The following is a 21186-nucleotide window of genomic DNA, read 5'->3' on the forward strand; positions in this document are numbered from 1 at the left end:
TATTATCTGTTTATACAAAAATCTGTATACAAATGTTCATGGCAGCACTATTCATATTGAGCTCAAATTGGAAACAACCCAAATGCCGAGTTAGGTGACAAATGGATAAATAAATGTGGCATATCCTTACCCTTGGAATATCATTCTGTCGTAAGAAGGAATGAAGGACCGCCCCATGCTACAGCATGGATGGACCTTGAAAACATTACACCAAGTGAAAGAAGCCAGACACAAAAGGCTACATATTATATGAGTCCATTTATATGAAATGTCCAGAAAAGGCAAATCCATAGAGATAGAAAATAAATCAGTGGAAGTCAGAGAATGGGGAAGGAAGAATTGGGCCTACCTGCTAATAGGCCTGGGTTTCTTTTTTGAGGTAATGGAAATGTTCTGGGATTAGATAGTGATTATCTGTGGTTGTATAACACAGTGCATATAATAAAAACCACTGAAGGGTATGCCTTAGTGAAGTAATTATATAACTCAATTTTAAAATGCTATTTTTTTAAAAAGAAAAGAATATATGATCAACTGCATTAAGGAAATGACCAGTTGGAGCTCCTGGCTGGCTCAGTCAGTAGAACATGTAACTCTTGATCTTGGGGTCATGAGTTTAAGCCCCACACTGAGTGGAGAGATTACCTAAGAAAAATTGTAATAAAATTAAAAATAATAGAAAGAGTTTTTTTAAAAAAAGGAAATGACCAATTTATTGACCATCTGTCAAGAGGCTTTAGTTTGGAAAACTTCCTCTTAAACTCACCAGGAAATTTAAAAAAAAAAAGCATTTTGAAATTAAGAAAGTTAAAAAGAGATAGAATTAGTTAAGACACTCTTACCCATCTGTAGGTACCAGTCTCTCCCCCTTGCTCAAGTAGTTATTTGTGATCTTGCAAAGAAAGAATATTAGAGCTGAAAATGTTTAATTTTGTCCTGAATATCATCAGTTGGATTAACAGTATTTATGGTTATTAAGATCAGGCTGAATCCATAGGCTTAGAGAAGCAAATTGCACTGAAAACAAGTATAGAAAGGGAAGGAAAAAACTGGAAGCTTCTCCCTCTTTCCGGGGCCCAAGCCCCAGCCCTCATGCAAAGTGGTTATATATGCCTAGGGCTATGTTACTCACTCTGGGAGGCAGAAAAAAAAGACAGGATTCACAATGCTACTGGAGAGAAAAAGTAATCTTTGCAAATCAATCAATGGTAAAATTGTGAAGCTCAGGGGACCTGGGTGGCTCCCTGGGTTAATCAATCATCTGCCTTGGGCTCAGGTCATGATCTCTGCCGTCCTAGCATCTAGCTGCACTGGGCTTCCTGCTTAGTAAGGTGTCTGCTTTTCTCTCTCCACACCCTCCTTTGCCTCTCCCACTGCTCATTCTCTCCCCAGACAAATAAATAAAATCTTTTTAAAAATAAAAAATAAAATAAAATTGTGGAGCTCTACTAGAAAATTTAGAGGAAAAAAAATTAGTAAAGACAAAATAGACAAAGAGGATTCCACAGAGGATTTGGACATAAGCTGCCCTTGAAGAATAGGTAGGATTCAATAAGAAGAGAAGGAAGTAATGTAGAGAGAAAAGAAAAGAGGTAAAGGCATGAAAAGCTATGAAGAGATCAAAAAGGGGAGAAGCTGTCTAGGAAAAAAAAAATAAAGCTTAGAATTATGCTGTATTTTATTTGTTCTTCCAAAAGACTACAAACAGCAAAGATTCAGAATCAGTTAAAATAAATAAATCATGAATAATAAAATGTGGTTTTTATAAAGCACAGATCTTACTGTTAACATGTTAGGAAATTGGCACAGTTCTACCAGTGCTTTTTTTCTAGCACCCGTAAGTAGTTCTGAAAATCTCCTAATCAAGAATTTGTCCAGGGGTGCCTGGGTGGTTCAGTCGGTTAAGCCACTGACACTTGATTTTGGCTCAGGTCAGGATCTCAGGGTCCTGGGACAGAGCCAGGTTCAGGCTCCGTGCTCACTGGGGAGTCTGCTTCAGGATTCTTTCTCTCTCCCTCTGCTCCTACCTGCCCCCACCTCTAAAATAAATAAATCTTTTTAAAAAAGAATATGTCAAATTTATCATAAAATACACAGGAAGAGGTCATTGTCAGTTACTCTGCTTGTATGGTAATCTAATAATCTATAGCTTCGGCTCAGGTAACCATATTTCACTATAGCCTGTATACTCTTTCCACCTCTATGTGTGTCCTCTTAATTTTCTTAGAATTCATGTGAAATTATTTAAGGAAAAATTTAAAAAAACATTTAATCTCTGAAACATTAGAATACTCCCAGATACATTTTTTTTCTTTTTTTTTAAAGATTTTATTTATTTATTTGACAGAGACAGAGATCACAAGTAGTCAGAGAAGCAGGCAAAGAGAGAGGGGGAAGCAGGCTCCCTGCCGAGCAGAGAGCCTGATGTGGGGCTCGATCCCAGGACCCTGAGCTCATGACCTGAGCTGAAGGCAGAGGCTTTAACCCACTGAGCCATCCAGGTGCCCCCCAGATACATGTTCTGAGTGAAGAGTTTAACCTGTGCTCTACTGAGGGCTGACACATCTACTTCTCTTTCTGTTAAAGATTTTATTTTTGAGTAATCTCTCCACCCAACATGGGGCTCGAACCCACAACCTTGAGATCAAGAGTCACATGCTCTACCCCCTGAGGCAGCCAGGTGCCCCAATATTTCAAGCAAAGGACAGGATAAGCTCTTATTTTGTGAACATTAAAGAGTCTTTATGGTTAGTAGTCTGGGAACAAACGCTGAATGTAAGGAAACTGATAACCAGGTATTAATTACTATTGTGACTGAGAAATAAATTCCAAATACTTTGTTATGGTTCAACATTTTTAAGTAAATCATGTATCTGAGACACTCTAAATAAATAAATAAATACACAAGCAAACAAACAACCACTGCCCATTTGGGGGGATTTTGCTTAGGGGAAGTATAGAGTTCTTCCTCTAGCAAAATTATCTGAGATGCATTTTCTACATGGTTTTCAAATGTCAAGTTGTACTTGGCATGCAATGAACTGTAAATATAAAATATCAGCTTACCAATTCCAAAGAGCAATGCAACTATTTCATTTTAAGTTGGAAATATATACAACTACTTTATATAGAATTCCTAAAAATTGTAGCAAAATTTTGAAGAGTACATAGTTGAAATGGGACAATCTTTGTAAACATAAATTAGCTTACTACATTATACACATTATATCCATTTTTATGTATGTATGTATACAGAGAAGGTTAATTATTTACTGCAACGGGTTTATAATAGCAAAAATAAGCACAAAAAGAAACACATTTCCTGGAAATAAACAAAATATCCCTTAACAAAGGACCCATTGTATGTCTGAATTTGATTCAGGGAAAAGCAGCTTTGGGAACAACCCCTGCCTTCCTGTTGGGCTGCCCTTCTAATAATAAAGCTTCAAAACTGGTGTGTTAGCCATTGGCTTACTGCTCTTTGGGTACACAGTCAAGTCTGAGTTTGGTAACAGTATCCTGTTCAATAGAGTTTTAATACAGACCCTAGCAGTAAAAAGAATGAGGCAGAGCTACATATACAGATATAGAAAGATCTCTAACACATTTTTCATGAAAGAAAAAAGGAAGGCACAGTACACTGCATAATACCAATTGTATTCATTTTAAAAACTATATATATGATATTTTGTCTTTTCTAAGATGCACATTTTTATTATTATGTTATGTTAGTCACCATGCAGTACATCATTAGTTTTTGATGTCGTGTTCCATGATTCATTGTTTGTGTATAAACCCAGTGGTCCATGCAATATGTGCCCCCCTTAATACCCATCACTGGGCTCCCCTATTCCCCTATCCTCCTCCCCTCAAAAACCCTCAGTTTGTTTCCCAGAGTCCATAGTCTCTCATAGTTCTTCTTCCCCTCTGATTCCCCCCTTCATTCTTCCCTTCCTTCTCCTAAAGTCCTCTATGTTATTCCTTATGATCCACAAGTAAGTGAAACCATATGATAATTGACTCTCTCTGCTTGACTTATTTCACTTAGCATAATCTCCAGTTCCATCCATGTTGATGAAAAAGTTATGTATTCATCCTAATGGCTGAGTAATATTCCATTGTATATATGGACCACTTCTTTTTTTTTAATTTTTTAATTTTTTTTATAAACATATAATGTATTATTAGCCCCAGGGGTACAGGTCTGTGTATGGACCACTTCTTTATCCATTCATCTGTTGAAGGGCATTTTGGCTCTTTCCACAGTTTGGCTATTGTGGACATTGCTGCTATGAACATTGGGGTGCATGTGGCTCTACTTTTTACTACATCTGTACTAAGATGCACATTTTTAAAAGTCTTAATTGGCAACACTTTTTTCTTTCCTCACATTTTTTCCTTCATAAAATCACATATATATATATAATTTGCATTTGTGTAATTGGATAAAATTATAATCGGTAATAGTTTAGGTTTGATGAAACACATTAAAAGTTTTCTGGGGAAGATACACAATAATTTATCAACAATGATCACCTTGAAAGAGAAAGAGAGAGGGGGAAACTAGGGGAGGAGTTGTGCTTTTCAATTCTATAACTTTTAGAAGATCATAAAATAATGATTTTATATATTTTACACATTATATATTTTACTCATATGTGTATGTATCATATACAACATACAATATGTGTTTAAATTTTCTCCTCCAACATTAATATTTAGAACCTTAAATTCCCCATGAATTTTCCGAGGCAGCAAGATTACTTGCTAAAAAAAAGAGGCAGGTCCTGGCTCTAGGTGTTCATACTTGGCTGGCAATCAGTTGGTGCAGAATGAATTCAGGATAATCGCCTGTTCATCTCTTTCCCCTCCCCCGCCTCCTCCATAGACAACTTGATGCCACAGGCAATCATTCTAAAATTCCACCATCCCTTCTCCTTAAGTCCAATTTGAACGTTAATTGCATGTCCACAAAGTCATCCCTGCTCATTTTCAGGAGCCACAGGACAGTGGGACTTCTCCACCCATAGGAGTATTGAAGCGAGCAGGTTGGTACACTGGTGTGCTCAGCGTGGGGCCACTTCAACCACACTCCTTTTTCTTGTACCCATTTCTGTAACCCTATCCCTTCACGCATTAGTTCATTCGTGACTGTGGAGGGGCTTCCGTGTGCTCAGCCACTGTAGCGACGCGTAAAACTAAGAGGCTCCCCCGGAAGCAAAACGTACAGATTGGGAGGACAGACCATTAAACACACACACCATGGTCAAGGTCGAGAAAAGCTGAATTAGCAAAGGGCTGAGACTGGCAGAAAAAGAGACTTCAGGAAAACCCTGACAGAGAAAATGGTATTTGAGTTGGGTCTGAAGAGTTGTCGTGAGAACATGGAAGAGGGGACTATTCTAGGCCAGAAGTGGGGAGACAGCAGAGTGTAAATGCCAGAAAGCAGGAAAAGGCTTTTTTTCCTTGGGAAAAGTGCTAAGTTCGGTGATGAGACTTTTGGGGTACAAGGGAGTGAGGAAGAGAGAGGTTGAAAACACAAACCTGGAGGGAGAGATATTTTGTCTGCCTTACTTTTGACTTCTTAAAAGGGGGAAAGGGGTGAGGTCGGTCGTCCAGGGAACACACTGGGATTCGCAGGCGGCGGTGACGGAGTAGCGGTTCTGCAGCAGGGGGTTGACTGGGCTGGTCGGGAGGACTAGCGGGGAGGTGAGACACTGAATTCTAGCACCGACTCCAGTCCCCACCCAGGGAGGAGAGCGGGCCGGGCACGGGGCAGGAGCCGGTGCCGCACTCACCTGCCGCGACTCGCCGCCGCCACCCGCCAGTCGCCCAGGCGGGCCAGGGGGCCGCGCTGCGCCGGGGGAGCTGCGTCTGGCTCGCTGGCCGCCGAGGCTCGGCCGTTGGGAGTCCACACCGGTTCTCGCTGGGGCGCCCCGCGCGGGGTCAGGGGGGCGCTGCTCCCTGCGGGGTCCGGGGTGCGGGGCTGCGGGTGAGGGGCTCCGCGACCGCCGCCCCCGCGCGCAGTTCGGCGGGGCCGGTACCCTACCGTACTCCAGCAGCGGGAGAAGTGAAACACCGCGGAGAGGCCCGGTTCACTAAAGGGCAACTGCCTGGAGGGGAAAATGGAGGAGGGCGGGGCCCGGGGAGAATTCCAAGGTGTGCTTTGAGAGAGGAAGGACAGGGAAGTAGCTTTTCAAGGACGTTTATATTTTTCTGTAAAAGTTTTAAAAATTTTTTAAAGATTTTATTTAAGAGGGAGAGTGTACAAGCAGTGGGAGCAGCAGGCTCCCCGCTGAGCAGGGCACCCAATGCTGGCTGAATCCCAGGACCCCAGGGTCATGACCTGCCTGCAGCAGACGCTTAACCGACTTGGGGTGCCAACACTGAGGCACCCCAAGTTTTTTTGTTTTACTTTTTAGTAGACCCTATACTGAAGGTGGGTGGGCTCCAACTCTCAGCACTGAGATCAAGAGTCCCCAGCTCCCCTCCAGCGACTGAGTCCATCCAGCGCCCCTGTGACCGTTATGCTTTCTGAAGTTACTTAGTGTTTCACTTGAGAATATTAAATCTTTTCTGTTTAATTTGTTTGCTCAGAAACCTGCGACTGGTAATACAGAGAATAGAACTCTGAAGAAAACAGACTTGTTTTCAAAGCCCACCCTCCCTTCTCTTTCCAGTACATTTCTGTTTTTCTTCTAACTCCCTGACGAGGTGTGCCTGATGTCTGCTTTAACTAGGAATTAAAGTCAATCTTTGAATATAGAGCAAGTCAATCTAAAATGAGGACTGGAAGATCTGCCAACTGATTTAAAAAAAACAAAAACAAAAACCTGAAACCCAACGATGATTATAAAAATCACAGGTAAAGTTTAATTGAACAGTCTACCTATGTTAAGAAATACCTTGCAGCAATTATGCAGTGTGAAGTTATGGGACCCTCAGGACCCCTGCACACATTCCCAAGTACACCAGACCACAAGACTTAACTGTCCTCTCACTCCGAGCTGTTTCTTTAGCTAGTGCATAGGTAGATGACAGCAGCCACAGTGGGACTAAGGAGTACCTGCTCACTTCCCCGGGGGAGGGGCCCAGGCTTGTTTACTGCTTGCTACAAAAATGATGAGCCCTTAGCCTTGGATTCCTTAGCTCCCTCCCAGTCCACTGCCCACACGTGGGCCCATGGTGTTGTCTGGTGGTACCTGGAGCCAGAACTGGCTTCTCCTTTGGTGCTCCTGCTGTTTGTTGGGCTGTGAGTAATAAAGGGTCTCTGTCTGGCCCATTTGTTTTTGTTTTTGTTTTTGTTTTTTGTCTCATCATCTATTTTTGGCACTTATGGTTTAATCCTTGCCATCTTCCCAGTAAGAGGTATATCTATATATTCTTATATAGTAAGAAACAAATTACAGGATATTACGTCCTTTAAAGAACCTTAAGTATGTCCATGTGCCTTAACCTACAAAGTCCCGTTTTGAAAATATATTCTAAAGAAATAATACTGTGCTGGGCTGTCTGGCTGCGTGTTTGACTCTTGACATCAGCTCAGGTCTTGATCTCAGGGTCGTGAGTTCAAACCCCATTTAAGAAATAAAGAAGGAAAGGGAAAGGAAGGAAGGAAGGGAAAGAAAAGAAAGAGTGGAAAGAAAGAGAGAGGAAAGGAAGAAAAGGAGAAAGGAAGGAAGGAAGGAGGAAGGAGGGAAGGGGTAGAGAAGAAGGAGAAAAAGAAGGAAGGAAGAAAGGAAAGAATACTGTGAAAGAAAGAAAGTAAGAAAAGAATGGAAAGAAAGAGAAGGAAAGAAGGGAGAAAGGAAGGAAGGAAGGAAGGATGGAAGGAAGGAAGGAAGGAAAGAGGAAGGAGGGAAGGGGTAGGGAAGGAGGAGAAAAAGAAGGAAGGAAGAAAGAAAAGATTACTGTGCTAAATATGGACAGAGCTTTTGCTCTAAAGAGGTGCATTGCAGGGGCACTGGATGGCTCAGTGGGTTGAGCAGCCGGCTCTGGATTTCAGCTCAGGTCAAGATCTCAGGGTCCTGGGATCGAGCCCTCCATCAGGCTCCAGGCTCAGCAGAGAGTCTGCTTGAGGATTCTCTCTCACCCTCTCCCTCTGCCCCTCTCCTAGCTCATGTGGGGGATGGTGTTCTCTCTCTCTAAAATAAATCTAAAAAAATTTTAAAAATAAAGATGTGCATTGCAGTATTTGGTTTGTAGCACTGTGATCGTGTAATAATTTCATTACCTCTGGCAGAAAACTAGGCTCATGGAACACTACCAAATGATGACACTCCTGAGGATGCCTGAGATATGGGAAAAGCACACCATCCAGAGAGTTTTCCTGAGGCTTAATAGAAAGAAAACACTACGTAGCATATATAAAACAGTAAATGTTTAGACTGCCCAAGACCCTGAAAATATAACGAGGGAACTAGTTCTTTGTCTGGAAATTGATCCCCTGTAGATGCACGATGATCTCACCTTGAGATCCTTAACTACATCTGCAAAGATCCTATTTCCAAATAAGATCATATTCACAGGTACCAGGAGTTAAAACTTGGACATATTTTTAGGGGGACACAAAATTCATTTCGCTGCAAAAGGCCTGTACATATTTTTTTCTTTTTGTTATTTAAAATTAAGATTAGAAAATCTACTCAGAGTGTGTTTAAAATACTTTTTATGGTTAATTTTCCCTAATGAACATTATTTTATTAGTTGCCTAGGTTCCTATTGCCTTTTGTGTTTTAGATTTCTGCATTGATAGTCTTTTTTCTTTTCTTTCTTTTTTTTTCACCAAATAGAGTAGACAACTAAACAGGTATAAATGTGTTGTTTTAACCATAAGCCAATAATCCTGGAAGGATAAGCTTGAAAGGATGAACTGTGGATAGTTATTCAATATTTATATGTATCTTATTTGAATGGTTGGCTACTTGAATTGTGGCCATGTTTAGACAATCATAACGTAACAAATATTGATAATCCATGTACTGTAATTGCATATACTCCACAGCATCAGACATTTTCAGTTGATTGTCTCGATATTTTTATTTCTGTCAATACAGTGTGATCTTTCCACCAGTCAATGAAGCTTGAAAACCGACTCATTGTGAAGTTAATAGATTTTTGGAACAGGGAGGGAACTTAGAGATCATCTTATTTCCTGAATTTCATTTTACAAATAAGGACACCCAGGACTAGACCAGTTTCACAATCCGAGTTTCAGAATTAATGTGTTGAGTTATTAGCCAGCACAGTTCCAGGACTAAAATTCAGGGCTTCTGATTACCAGTTCAGTATTTTTTTTCTTTACTCCATACACTAATAGTGATATTGTCACAGGACTGAGAACGGGTTCCCAACTCAGGTTTGGCTGCTCAATCCTTGAAAATCAATACCCAAGAGACAAGTGATGGTGGGAAAAGAATAGTTGCTTTATTCAGGAAGGTGGTAACTTGGGTACAGGGTGGGTTAAAGTCTCAAAGACCATCTTCTTCATCCAGGGGAAGCTGGAGGGTTTTCAAGAGAGAGGAACAGAAAAAGGAGGAGGCTATGTGCAGAAGAAGCAGGTGCCCAGACCGTTAGTTTTTTGCCTACATGACCCTTACAGACCTGCTGGCATCAGTATCTACTGTTTCTGAGTGTGGTCAGATCTTATCTTCTGGGAAAGTTGGGTCTTTCACTCCTCAAGGCCAGTGGTCTGCAAATTGCAAGGAAAGTAAGTTAGTTCTACTGTAGATCAAAAGACTTAGGTCAGTAAGCAAGGAGTGCGTAAATTTGAAGCAAGTTAACACTTAAGGCCGGTAGGGCTGCTGTTACAGATCCTTAATCCTATGACTGGTGTCCTTAGAAGAGAAAGGGGAGAGAGATTTCAGACTCAGGGAAAAAGCCACATGAAGACACAGTCAGAGACTGTGCTGCCATAAATCAAGGAACACTGGGAGCCACCAAAAGCTGAAAGAGCCAAAGGATTCTCTCCCAGAAACTTTGTAGCAGGTATAGCTAGGCTGATACCTTCATCTCATACTTTTAGCCTCTAGTGAGAGGATAAATTTCTGGTTTTGTTTTTGTTTTTAATTTTACTGTTTATTTATTTATTTATTTATTTTAAAAGATTTTATTTATTTTTTTTGACAGAGATCACAAGTAGGTGAGGGGGGAAGCAGGCTCTCCGCTGAGCAGAGAGTCCAATGTGGGGCCCGATCCCAGGACCCTGGGACCATGACCTGAGCCGAAGGCAGAGGCTTTAACCCTCTGAGCCACCCAGGCGCCCCTACTTATTTATTTATTTTAAGTAAACTCTCCCCGCAATGCGGGGCTTGAACTCATGACTCCAAGATGAAGATTCACATGCACTACCAGTTAAGCCAGCCAGGAGCCCCTGAATTTCTGTTGTTTTAAGCCACCACAGTTTTGATAATGTGTTATGTCAACTGTAGGAAACTAACAACCCTTTACCAAAAAAGGAAATACTGCTAATCTCTATTTGGAATTGTGTCTTCTCAAATAGTGACCATCCTACCCTACTCCTTCCCCATTATTGCTGTCTTTCCTTTTATTTCTATATGTAGTGCTTATTCCCTTTCAGTTTTTGGAAGTATGTTATACAATATTTGAGATATACAGAGAAACATAAAGAATAATACAACTATCCTTTTATCCAAAGTTGGCTATAGTTATGAAACAATGTCAAAATATTTGAATCCTCAGTATATCGCTCCCCTCTTCTCCATCATCTCTTAGGGGAAATCATGTTCCTGAATGTGGGTTTATTCCCAGGCACCTCCTGATCCCCTTACTAGAAGTGTGTTTAGCCCCAACCAATGCATTATATTGTTGCACAATTTAAAACTTTGCAAAAATGGTGTTGTGCCATATGGATTCTTCAGCAACTTTCACTTATTTCATTTATTTGTGAGATTTATCCATGTTGGAATATGTTCCTCTGATTCTTTCATTTTCACTTATGTATACCATTCTGCTGCATGAAAATAAAGTCATTTTCTTGGTTTTGGACACTTTTAGGTTTTATTAATTTTTTCTATTCAAACCATGTCTCTCTTTTTTTTTTTTAAAGATTTTATTTATTTATCTGACACAGAGAGAGAGAGAGAGATCACAAGTAGGCAGAGAGGCAGGCAGAGAGAGGGGGGAAGCAGGCTCCCCACCGAGCAGAGAGCCCATCGCGGGGCTCAATCCCAGGACCCAGAGACCATGACCTGAGCCAAAGGCAGAGGCCTCAACCCACGGAGCCACCCAGGCGCCCCCACACCATGTATCTTATACTTAGAGTGTAGGCACAATCATCCTCTAGGATATATGCTTATTCATGGATCCTATAAGGATATAGGATATATATATCCTATATAAGGATATATCCTTATTCATGGATCCTATGTGCCCTATATGCACATCAACACACTTTTAGTTTTTAAATTTTTGTCAATTTGAAAGCCATGAAAGGAACCTCGTTTGCTTTTTTTTTAAATATTTATTTATTTATTTTAGAGAGGGGTGGGAGGGACCCAGGGGGAGGGAGAGGGAGAATCCTCAAGAAGACTCCTTGCTGAGCACAAAGTCTGATGCACAAATTCATGTTCTCTGATATTTTGCTCTTTATATTTTTAAGTTTTGCTTTTTGATGTTTATATTTTTAATACACTTGGACTTCTGTTTTACTTTATGGCCTGAAATAAAGAATTCTTTTCTTTTTTTTCTTTTTTATATAGATAAACTACGGTGTTCTAGCACCATTCATTGAGAAAGTGATCGTTCCCACACTGATCTGCAGTACCAGCTCTGATCTATGTCAAGTTTTTGTATGTGTGTATATTTTAGTTGTGTATTGCCACACAACAAATTACCCCAAAACTTTGCAGCTAAAAACAACAAAAATTTGTTATCTGATAGTTTCTGTGGGTTAGGAATCTGGGAATGATCTAGATGGATTGTTCCGGCTCAAGGACTCTCACAAGGTCAAAATTAAGGGGTTAACCAGGGCAGCAGTTACCTCAAGGCTGTACTGGGACAGGAACTGCTTCTAAGCTTACACATGTGGCTGTTGGTCAGCTTCAGGTCCTCACTGGCTGTTGACAAGAGACCTCAAACAGTTCCTTGCCACATGAGTCTCTCTACAGTGTTGCTTACAATGTGGCAGCTTGCTTACCCTCTGAGTGAGAGACTGGAGAAAAAGAAAGTGAGAAAGTGCTCCCAAGACAAGACTCACTATATAATCTAATCTCAGAAGTGGTATCCCATCACTTCTGCCATATTCTGTTCTTTAGAAGTGAGTCACTAAATCCATACTCGGGGGGGGAGGGGATAACATAAGATTGTGAATGCCTGGAGGTGGGGATTATTTGTGTCATCTAGAGCTGCCTACCACAGTTTCCATTTTTATTGGCTTATACCTACCTGTGTCATTATCACACTTATTGCAGCTTTATAATAAATCTTATTATCTAGAAGGGTAGGTTCCCCTACTTATTGATTCTTCGAATGTGTCTTGCCTAGTTGGGGATCTAAAAATAGAATCTAGGGATGCCTGGGTGGCTCAGTCAGTTAAGGGTCTTCCTTCAGCTCAGGTCATAATCCTGGGGGTCCTGGGATCAAGCCCTGCATCAGACTCCCTGCTCAGTGGGGAGCCTGCTTCTCCCTCTGCCTCTACCCCCTGTTTGTGTGTGCTCTCTCTCTCAGATAAATAAATAAAATCTTTTAAAAAATAAGTAAATAAATAGAATCTAGAACCAGCTTATTCAGTTCAATGAAAAAGCCATCAACATTTTTTTAACTGTATCACGTTAATAGATTCATTTACAAATCAATATTTTATGATCTGGAGTCTTCCCATCCACTTATATGGTTTATCTCTCATATGTTGTGGGAAGTTCATGAGACGGTTAGAGTTAAAAAAACAGTGTAGGATGTCTTTTCAGTAAAATATCTCAGACAAATTTCTTCTGTCTGGGCTCCCTATGGAAAAATTCAGTGGTAACACACAGTGTACGGAGGGTTTGTGTTGCCTCAGTTCCTGGGTTAGCAGTTTTAAGGTCTATTTCCATGTTGAAGTTTTGTGGGTCCAGTACACTGCCTACTCTCTTCTTAAAAGAACAGCTCCTTTTGGGGAGCTACTGCTTCTCCCACTTCCACCAGGTGATTCTAACCCTGGCTGCCAATCACAGTACCCTGAGCACAAGAATAAGCACAGGTCCTAGTGTAGGCCAATCATAGCTCCTCCTTGGACCTTATCAAACTGGAATTCAAGGAGGTGGTCCCTCTCTCTCAGGTAAAAGGCTGAGAGGCTGAGAGCTCCAAGTTTCTAGACTGGAGAAATAAATAAGTGTGACAAAATGAAGTTGAGATGAAGAAAGAAGCTGAGATGAGATATGCAGAGATGTCTTGGTGTTGGCCAAGTGCCGGGTGCTAGATGTTTGGCCCCAGAAGCACCCCTGTCCTGCTTCAGTTTGATTAGGCGAGCCAGATAAACTTGCATTTTGCCCAACTTCTTGCAACCAAAATTCCTGAAATGCATCTATCTTCTTGCTAATTTACATAGACGTTGCCATTCACTTAAAAACCCTTTGTCAAATCTCATTCTACATTAATTTATTAACATAAAGCCCTTTTCTAAATTATGTTTATACTAATTATGATCATTTCGTCTTCTAACAACAGGAAATATGTATGGACCATGTGCTATGTGTCAGTCATCAAAGAACAGTGATAACTAAGTCTTCCAAGGAACACAAAATATATGCCTTAGAAAAATAATGTAGAACGTAAGTAGTGAAACCGGGACTTAAATCTCATTTGAACCCGACCAAAATCCTGCAAGGAAGCTCAGAGAGGGGCCAGTAATTACTCCATGCTTCTATAGCGTATAAATAGTGGAACCAAAACTCGAACCTGGATTTTCGACCAAATCAGAGTTGTTTTAATTATCCTGTACGGCTTAAACTGAGAAAATACTTTTGAATCCTTATACTTTAAAAAAGGATAGCTCCCAGTTCTCTTTCCATCAGGTTCCAATTTCCTACCAAGTTGCAACAGGGAGGTATGGGTGTTTCCTGAACTTTAACAATTAAACGCAAACAAGATCAACGAGCAATACTGAGAAATCACGCTTTCCACTCGGCAAGGTTTTTTTGTATCTCCCCCGCCCCCTCAAGAGCAAGGCACCTAGGGACTTGTAGTCTTGGGGTAGAGTCCTGTGGCCGGAGGGGCTGATTCACTGGGACCCAATCAGCAGAAAGCCAACTTGCTCTCTACGCAGCGATTGGCTGGAAATCAGCGACCGCCCTCCCCGCGGCGCCCTCTCGGCGTCGCGAGTTAAAGGCAGCACCCGGCCGGGAGGAGTGTGGGTGACTGTTCTGTTCTCGGGACCGTAGTCGGTGAAACAGCTTTGCGGCCATGGCAGAACCGCAGCCTGCATCCAGCGGCCTCAGCGACGAGGCTGCCCTCGGTTGCTGCTCTGACCCGGATCCCACCACCAAGGTTGGCGCAGAACCTACTTCTCCTGAGTAGCTGCCCCGGGGCGGGGCGGAGCGGGGTGTTGGGGGAGACGTGGGAAGCTCATCCCCTGGCTCAGCTAGGCCCGGCTCCGGCTGGGTTCGAACGCCATCGGGCCGCGGCTGCAGCTCCTGCCGCTTGGGGCGGACCAGAATGGGTCGGATGAAGGGCTAGGGCTAGGGGTGTCCAGTAGGAGATCGTGAGAGGATCCATTTCCCCAGAGAGTGCGACCCTGCTCGCATTAACTTAAGTTTATTTTGGGACGGTAACTAGAAGCCACGGCCAACCCCGAATCAGATCCCTTGACTCTGGTGTGCGTGTTCCTCGGGTCAATAGCTATGGCGGGTGAGAGCCGCTTCAGAACTCGCAGTCCAGGTTCGAAGGTCTCTAATCCACGCTGGCCCCTCCCAGCCTATTCTGGCTGCTGGCTTAACTCCTGCAAACTAATCATGGATCCCGCCGAGTTTAACCGCGCCCCAGAGTTCGCCTTTGCTTGGTTTTTATGCTCACGGCCACACTTCTGTCCTCCCTGTGCTTGGTGGCCCCAGGAGAAGTGACAGTAATCGTGAAGCTTAGATCAAGGGGAATCTTGGGGATTCCTTCACCGACCCTCTCATCGCAACAGAGACCCAGTAAGAGGAATGACCTGTTGCATCCCTCCGGCTTGCTTAACATGTCTGCACTGAGTCAGGGTAACTCACTCAGGTGTGGTGCCTCCACGCTGGCAAGGTTTGACACAGCAGCCGCTTGGGGGGTTTATTGCAGTGTCCGTGTCAGTAAACGCCTTTGTACTTTTTTTCATTCGATGGGGGAATTTCTGAATTCCTGAGGATTGAATATCTGTCGATGAGTTTGCCCCCTGCTTGCTCTTTGTCTTCGGGGTGAAGAGTCAGACACCTCTGATTGCTAAAGCCTTTGACTGGCGCCTGGAACTTAGGAAAAATAGTAGTCACTGCAAAGTTCAGGGGGAAGAAAGAAAGAACGAAATAACGTTTCCTCCTACACTCATTTCCCTTGTATACCCTCTAATGTATTATTATTATTATGTAATATAAGTACCTAGTTATTTCACATAATATAAACTGAGCCATTCAGTATAAATTAGTGTCCTAGATAACTGGGGATTTTGTGTATGGGGCTATTTAAAAAGATTTCAGAGATACCTTTAGAAAATTTGTTAAATACATTTTCTTGCATTCTTAACTTAAACTACACATCATTGAAATTTCTCTTGGTTATATGGAGTAATTACTTCTTAAAATTAATAATTTTTGGTCCTGAAATACCATGTGGGGGACATAAAATTGATAGGTAGTGGCAGCTGGTATACCTCCAGTGTGCCAGGTCCTGCGTTGTTGTTTGAAGTACATTACTTAATTTAGTCCTCAGGACAACCCTATGAAGAAGGCATAATTATTATCTCTAGTTTACAAATAAGGAGACTCCAGCATAGAAATACCGAGTAACTTGTCCAGAGAGGCACCTGCACTCTCAACTTCCACCCTTGTTCTGCTTCTGGAGTACTGAGGTCAGCAATTTTGGAACTTGACACAAAGTAAAGTAAAAGACCTAAGTGAATTAAATTCAGCCTGATGGGGATTTTGGCGGGGTACTGGGATGAACAAGATGAGGTTTCTTCACCAAAAGGACACCAACTCTAACATAAGACGGAGCTGGGATTAATGTGCTGTTAAATTATAAAGTACCCTGGGAGTGCAAGAAATTTTGGAAGGTAGCCTCTGTGCTATGTTATATACCTGGGGTATTTGATGTTTGAAGACCTACATTCAAATCCCCAGATCTGCCATTGGCTGTAGTGATCTAAACAGGGCACTGGGGCTGAGTTTGTAAAAGCAATATAAAGAGAGCTGCAAGGAGGATTAAGTCTGTTGTTTTTCTCTAAACTATGAAAAGTGATACAGTTGAACTCGGGATCAGGGAGTACATCAGCCAGAAGGTGGGGGTGGGCCTAGGTCTTGAAAGATGAGTAGGGTTCCAGAATCATCTAGGAGACTGAGTTACGTGGGAGGGGACATTCTAGGTGGAAGAAAGACCTGAGCAAATACGGTGAGATGCAGTAAGATGCAGTGCAGGTGTGTTTTGGAGAGGTGAGTTACATGTTTCTGAAGTTAGGTTATCTAAACAGTGGAGCTGTGGTGGAAAAGGCTAGAATGGGAGGTTGAAGCCTCCCTTTCAATAAGAGAGCTCTGAATGTCACATCTAAGGAAGCTGGATTTAAATAAGTAGTAGGTGGGGTGCCTGGGTGGCTCAGTGGGTTAAGCCGCTGCCTTCGGCTCAGGTCATGATCTCAGGGTCCTGGGATCGAGTCCCGCATCAGGCTCTCTGCTCAGCAGGGAGCCTGCTTCCCTCTCTCTCTCTCTCTCTCTGCCTGCCTCTCTGTCTACTTGTGATCTCTGTCAAATAAATAAATAAAATCTTTAAAAAAAATAAAAATAAAAAAATAAATAAGTAGTAGGGAATCATTCAGGATTTGAAAGCATTTTATAGAGTACTTTGGAGGACTCCAGGCCTGGAGGTGATGAGGCAACCTGAAAGGTTCTTCCAGAAGATGAAATAAGTGGTGAGGGCCTGGTTTGGAAAGGAGAGGGTAGTGGTGGTAGAACATCAACTTTCCTATTGATTGTCTGCATCTTTGTCATGAAGGACATTCCTTGGCCTGTCCTTGGCCAAGGAATGTACAGTCATACCACTTCCTGGGTAGTCTTATTGGCCAGCTGTCTTCATGAGGCCAAATACTTCTTTTCCCAAGTGATAATCTCCTGAAAAAAAAATTTTTTTTTATAATCTCTATCAGTGTCCTTTAATGTAATAATTTGAAGTCTTATCCCATCTGAGTGGTAAGGGAAAACTTTGAGTGTTGGTGACACTTAAGCTTAGTTTTACCAAATACAGAGGAAGCAGCTAGGTAGAATTGGGTGCAGGGGTAGGTGGAAGAGAGAATGGAAAGGAGGAAGGAAGGGGAATGGCCAGATGGATGAATGACTGTTCTAGGCAGAGAGAATCATAGTAAATATAAAAAGTACAAGACATCAGAGAACTGATGCAGGAATCTACAGATGACACAAGACTGAAGTTGTAAGCAGTGGAAGTTGAGGGGAAGGTATGCAAGACAATCATCCGGATGCTCAAAGAAAATATGAGCATCCCCCCACCCCATTATGCTTGTTTTTCTCACCCTGTAAAGATTTCTATTTGGTAAATATATTTTATAATATATATGTTTTATTAGTATATTTGTATGTGTATATAATTAAAATAAATACATATTTAGAGGAGGTGCATGCTCTCTTTTTAAACTGATAAAAGTGTACCGGAAACATTCAAAATGAACAGTTTAGGGGAGTGCTAACAAGTGATGAAGTTAGAGAAGTATGCAATAACCACATGTGCTTGCCTTTGGGACTTTCCTTTATAAGCTGTGAAGTACCACTAAAGGAATGATTTTTATTTTATTTATTTGAGAGAGAGAGAGTACGTAGGGTGTCGGGGGAGGGGGGGTAGAGGGACAGGAGAGGGAGAGAATCCCAAGCAGAATAACCCTGAGCATGGAGTCCAATGCAGGGCTCAGTCTCACAACCCTGAAATCTTGACCTGAGCCAAAACCAAGAGTTGGATGCTTAACCTACTGAGGTACCTGGGTACCCCTGAAGTAATGATTTTTTTTGAAGTCATGATTTTTAATCCAGAAATGACACAGTTGGGTTTCACTATAGGAAGATGACTGTGGTACTTTATGGGGAAGTCAGTGGATTGCATCTAGGTAAGCCTGCAAGAAGCAGAGACCAGGGAGGAAGTAGTAGCTCAAAAGCACTTGAGGAAGATAATGCTTATTAGAAAGACACCGAGCAAGAGCCCGAAGGAATTTAAGGAGTCAAGTTGGTAGGACACTTGGGCTGGATTAGAGAGAAGTGGGGAGGAAGAAATCTAGGAAGACTCCAGGTATCTGACTTGGGCTGACAAGGGATTCTAGTGACACTAAGCTAAGTACTTTCATGCATTATCCCGTATACTTTGCAACTCAACCCTACAAGCTGAGAACTATAATTATCCCTCTTCTAAAGATATGAAAACTAAGGTTCAAGAAAAGTAATGATTTACTTAAGTAATGGTGGTAGAGCCAGTATTTGAACCATATTGCTTCTGAAGAATTATTTCTCTCACACTCATGTGTTTTCCCTCCCTTTGCACAAGATTTTTAAAAGCCTTGTGATCCTGAGGGCTTCTAGGATTTTCCTGTTTCTGTTATCTGTTGTAAGAGCAGTCTGGCAGTTATGTTTCCTAATATCACAGGTAATTTTAAAATTTTTAAAAATTTCCTTTGGGTCTCCTAGCTGTTTCTGCCTCCCTTATCTGTAGGTTGAGTATACTTGAAGTACAGTTTTGGCTGTTGAATTATAGAGTGGGAAGGAAAGAACCACATGAAACCAATGTAGATAAGATAGCATAAATGTAAAGGAGTGGCTGAATTATTTTCAGGAACAATTTATCACATTCTGGCATAGGTTGAGTCAGGCAAATAACACTGGAAAGAGGAAGATAGTGAAGAAAAAAATATATCAAACCATCTTGTACATCAACCATGTGCTCCAGCTCTTACATAGAAAACAATTTTGTTCCCCTCAGATATGCTTGTATTTCCAAAAGGGTCTTTCCAAAAGGCACTTGTGACTTTAAAAAGTCAGGAAAAAAACAAAACTTGATCCATTTTTTGTTTTACAGGAGATGGGATACCTAGGGGTGAAGAGTTAAGCCCTGAACCTTTTGATGAGAATTTGACAATTTGGTTAACTCTAGCTATTTCCCAAGAAACAGAAATGGTGTTTGTTGCTTAGCAATATTGCTTATGATAAAAAATAACTTGATAGGTACATTGCATCTGGAGGGAGAATTACCAACACCCAATAGGAAGTCATAGCTTTGGGCTTCCCTGAATGTAGTGGCTCTTAAAACTGTCCCTTGTGGAGATTCTGGAAGCTGCGCTGGTGGGGTTACTACTAGAGATACTGGTTCCTGTGGTCATAGGGCTTCTATACCAGGGTGATTGCTGCTCCTACCCAGTGCAGATCTACTCCCTGCCCCTGAGCTATACAGACTTCTGTAAGTACTCCTGCTGAAGGGGGACAGCTAGCCCTGCTGTGTTGCAAGCTGTGTTTTTCTAACCAAAACCCAAATTTTAGCCTGTGGTTGTCCTGTGAGTCTGAACGTTGAGTTGAAGACTCTGCTGAGGGTAATGCAACACTTTTGAAAACTCATTGGGAAAGAGAGTTGATGGGCTGCAAAGGGAGTTGGCCTCACTGTTACTAAGGCCAAAACACACACTTTAGGCCAAAGAAATCTTAATATTTCTGAAAATATAGCTAATACAAGTTTGAAACTTTTCTTGTCTGAAGACTGGAGGTGGTGGAGGCAATGGAGATCCTGATCTCAATTTTGAATAAGATGGAATATCGTACAGAGCCCCTTGGCAACAGTTCTGGAGAGATGAGTGTCTTCATCATTAGAAAGAGGCATATGGTGACCAAACATACCTCATTGTTGGGGCAATTGTATAAAATCAATTTGGACACTTTTCTGGGAACATGGAGTACACATACTTTTCCCTGTTCCTCCTGTTAGGTACAGCTAAATACTCTAGGCATTTTATATAACATAAACATAGGAAAACAACGAAAGGTGGAGAGAAGAAGGCAGACTAGCTAGGGGCCTACCTAGAAGGCAGACCCTAGGAGCAACATAGTGGCCAGCTTCCCCAAGTTTTATTTTTGCCTCATTTAGCCCAAACTTGGAGCTATAGAAATGTCAGTGGATGCAGACAAAACCAAACCAAACCCCATGAAAATCTGCTTTCCATTCACAGGACCAGGAAATAGTCAGTGTTTCCTGATAAGGCAGAAAACTTTTAGACAATAATGGCTACAACCAAACACCACAGAAAAAACTGTGGCTTCATCCCAGCCTGTGCCGGCAAAGGCTGGGTGGGGAGCCTAGTCTTCACTGAACAGGTTGCAATGAGGTGTCCATTATCCCGCTGCCAGGGTAGGATCAGAGAAGGTTGAATAGGAGGCCATGACTTTTGTCTCACCGGACAATAATAAGCTTTTGCCACTGGATTTATTAATGGAGAAACATGGGGAACCTGAAATTCTGCCCCACCCCAGCAATGGAAATACTTTAAGATAATTATAAATGGGAGAGAGTAAAGGGATGTAAAGAGAGGTAAGGTTTCTGTACTTAACTTAAATTGATAAAACAATCACACCAAGTGACTGTGATAACTTATATATATTTGAATGTCTAGAACAACCTAGCGAATGCCTAGAGAAAGCTATACAAAGAATACATGAGGAAACACTACAGAAAAGTCAAAATTAATTATAAAAAATGTTCTAATAACTTACAGGAAGGCAAAGAAAAAATTGACAGAAAGCAAAAGTAAATAAATTAACCACTTAAGCCCTAGTATTTCAGTAATTACATTAGGTATAAATACACCAATTAGAGATGAGCAGAGTGGATTTTAAAACATGCCCTAACTGGGGCGCCTGGGTGGCTCAGTGGTTAAAGCCTCTGCCTTCGGCTCAGGTCATGATCCCAGGGTCCTGGGATCGAGCCTCACATCGGGCTCTCTGCTCGGCAGGGAGCCTGCCTCTTCCTCCTCTCTCTCTC

At 41.8% G+C, this 21186-nt stretch overlaps 1 protein-coding gene across 1 annotated transcript in view; it reads left to right on the forward strand.

Moving 5' to 3' along the window:
• Positions 1-14311: 14311 nt before the first annotated feature.
• The window catches only part of LOC111147572 (glyoxalase I), a 34802-nt gene continuing 27927 nt past the window's right edge, over positions 14312-21186 (forward strand). Inside the window, exon 1 of the mRNA XM_022503680.1 lies at positions 14312-14484. Coding sequence (XP_022359388.1) covers positions 14401-14484 — 84 coding nt within the window. The 5' untranslated portion in view covers positions 14312-14400. The remainder of the gene's footprint in view (positions 14485-21186) is intronic.

This window comes from Enhydra lutris, unplaced genomic scaffold, assembly GCF_002288905.1.
Source record: "Enhydra lutris kenyoni isolate GAN:26980312 unplaced genomic scaffold, ASM228890v2 scaffoldscaffold17, whole genome shotgun sequence".
Lineage (NCBI taxonomy): Eukaryota > Metazoa > Chordata > Mammalia > Carnivora > Mustelidae > Enhydra > Enhydra lutris.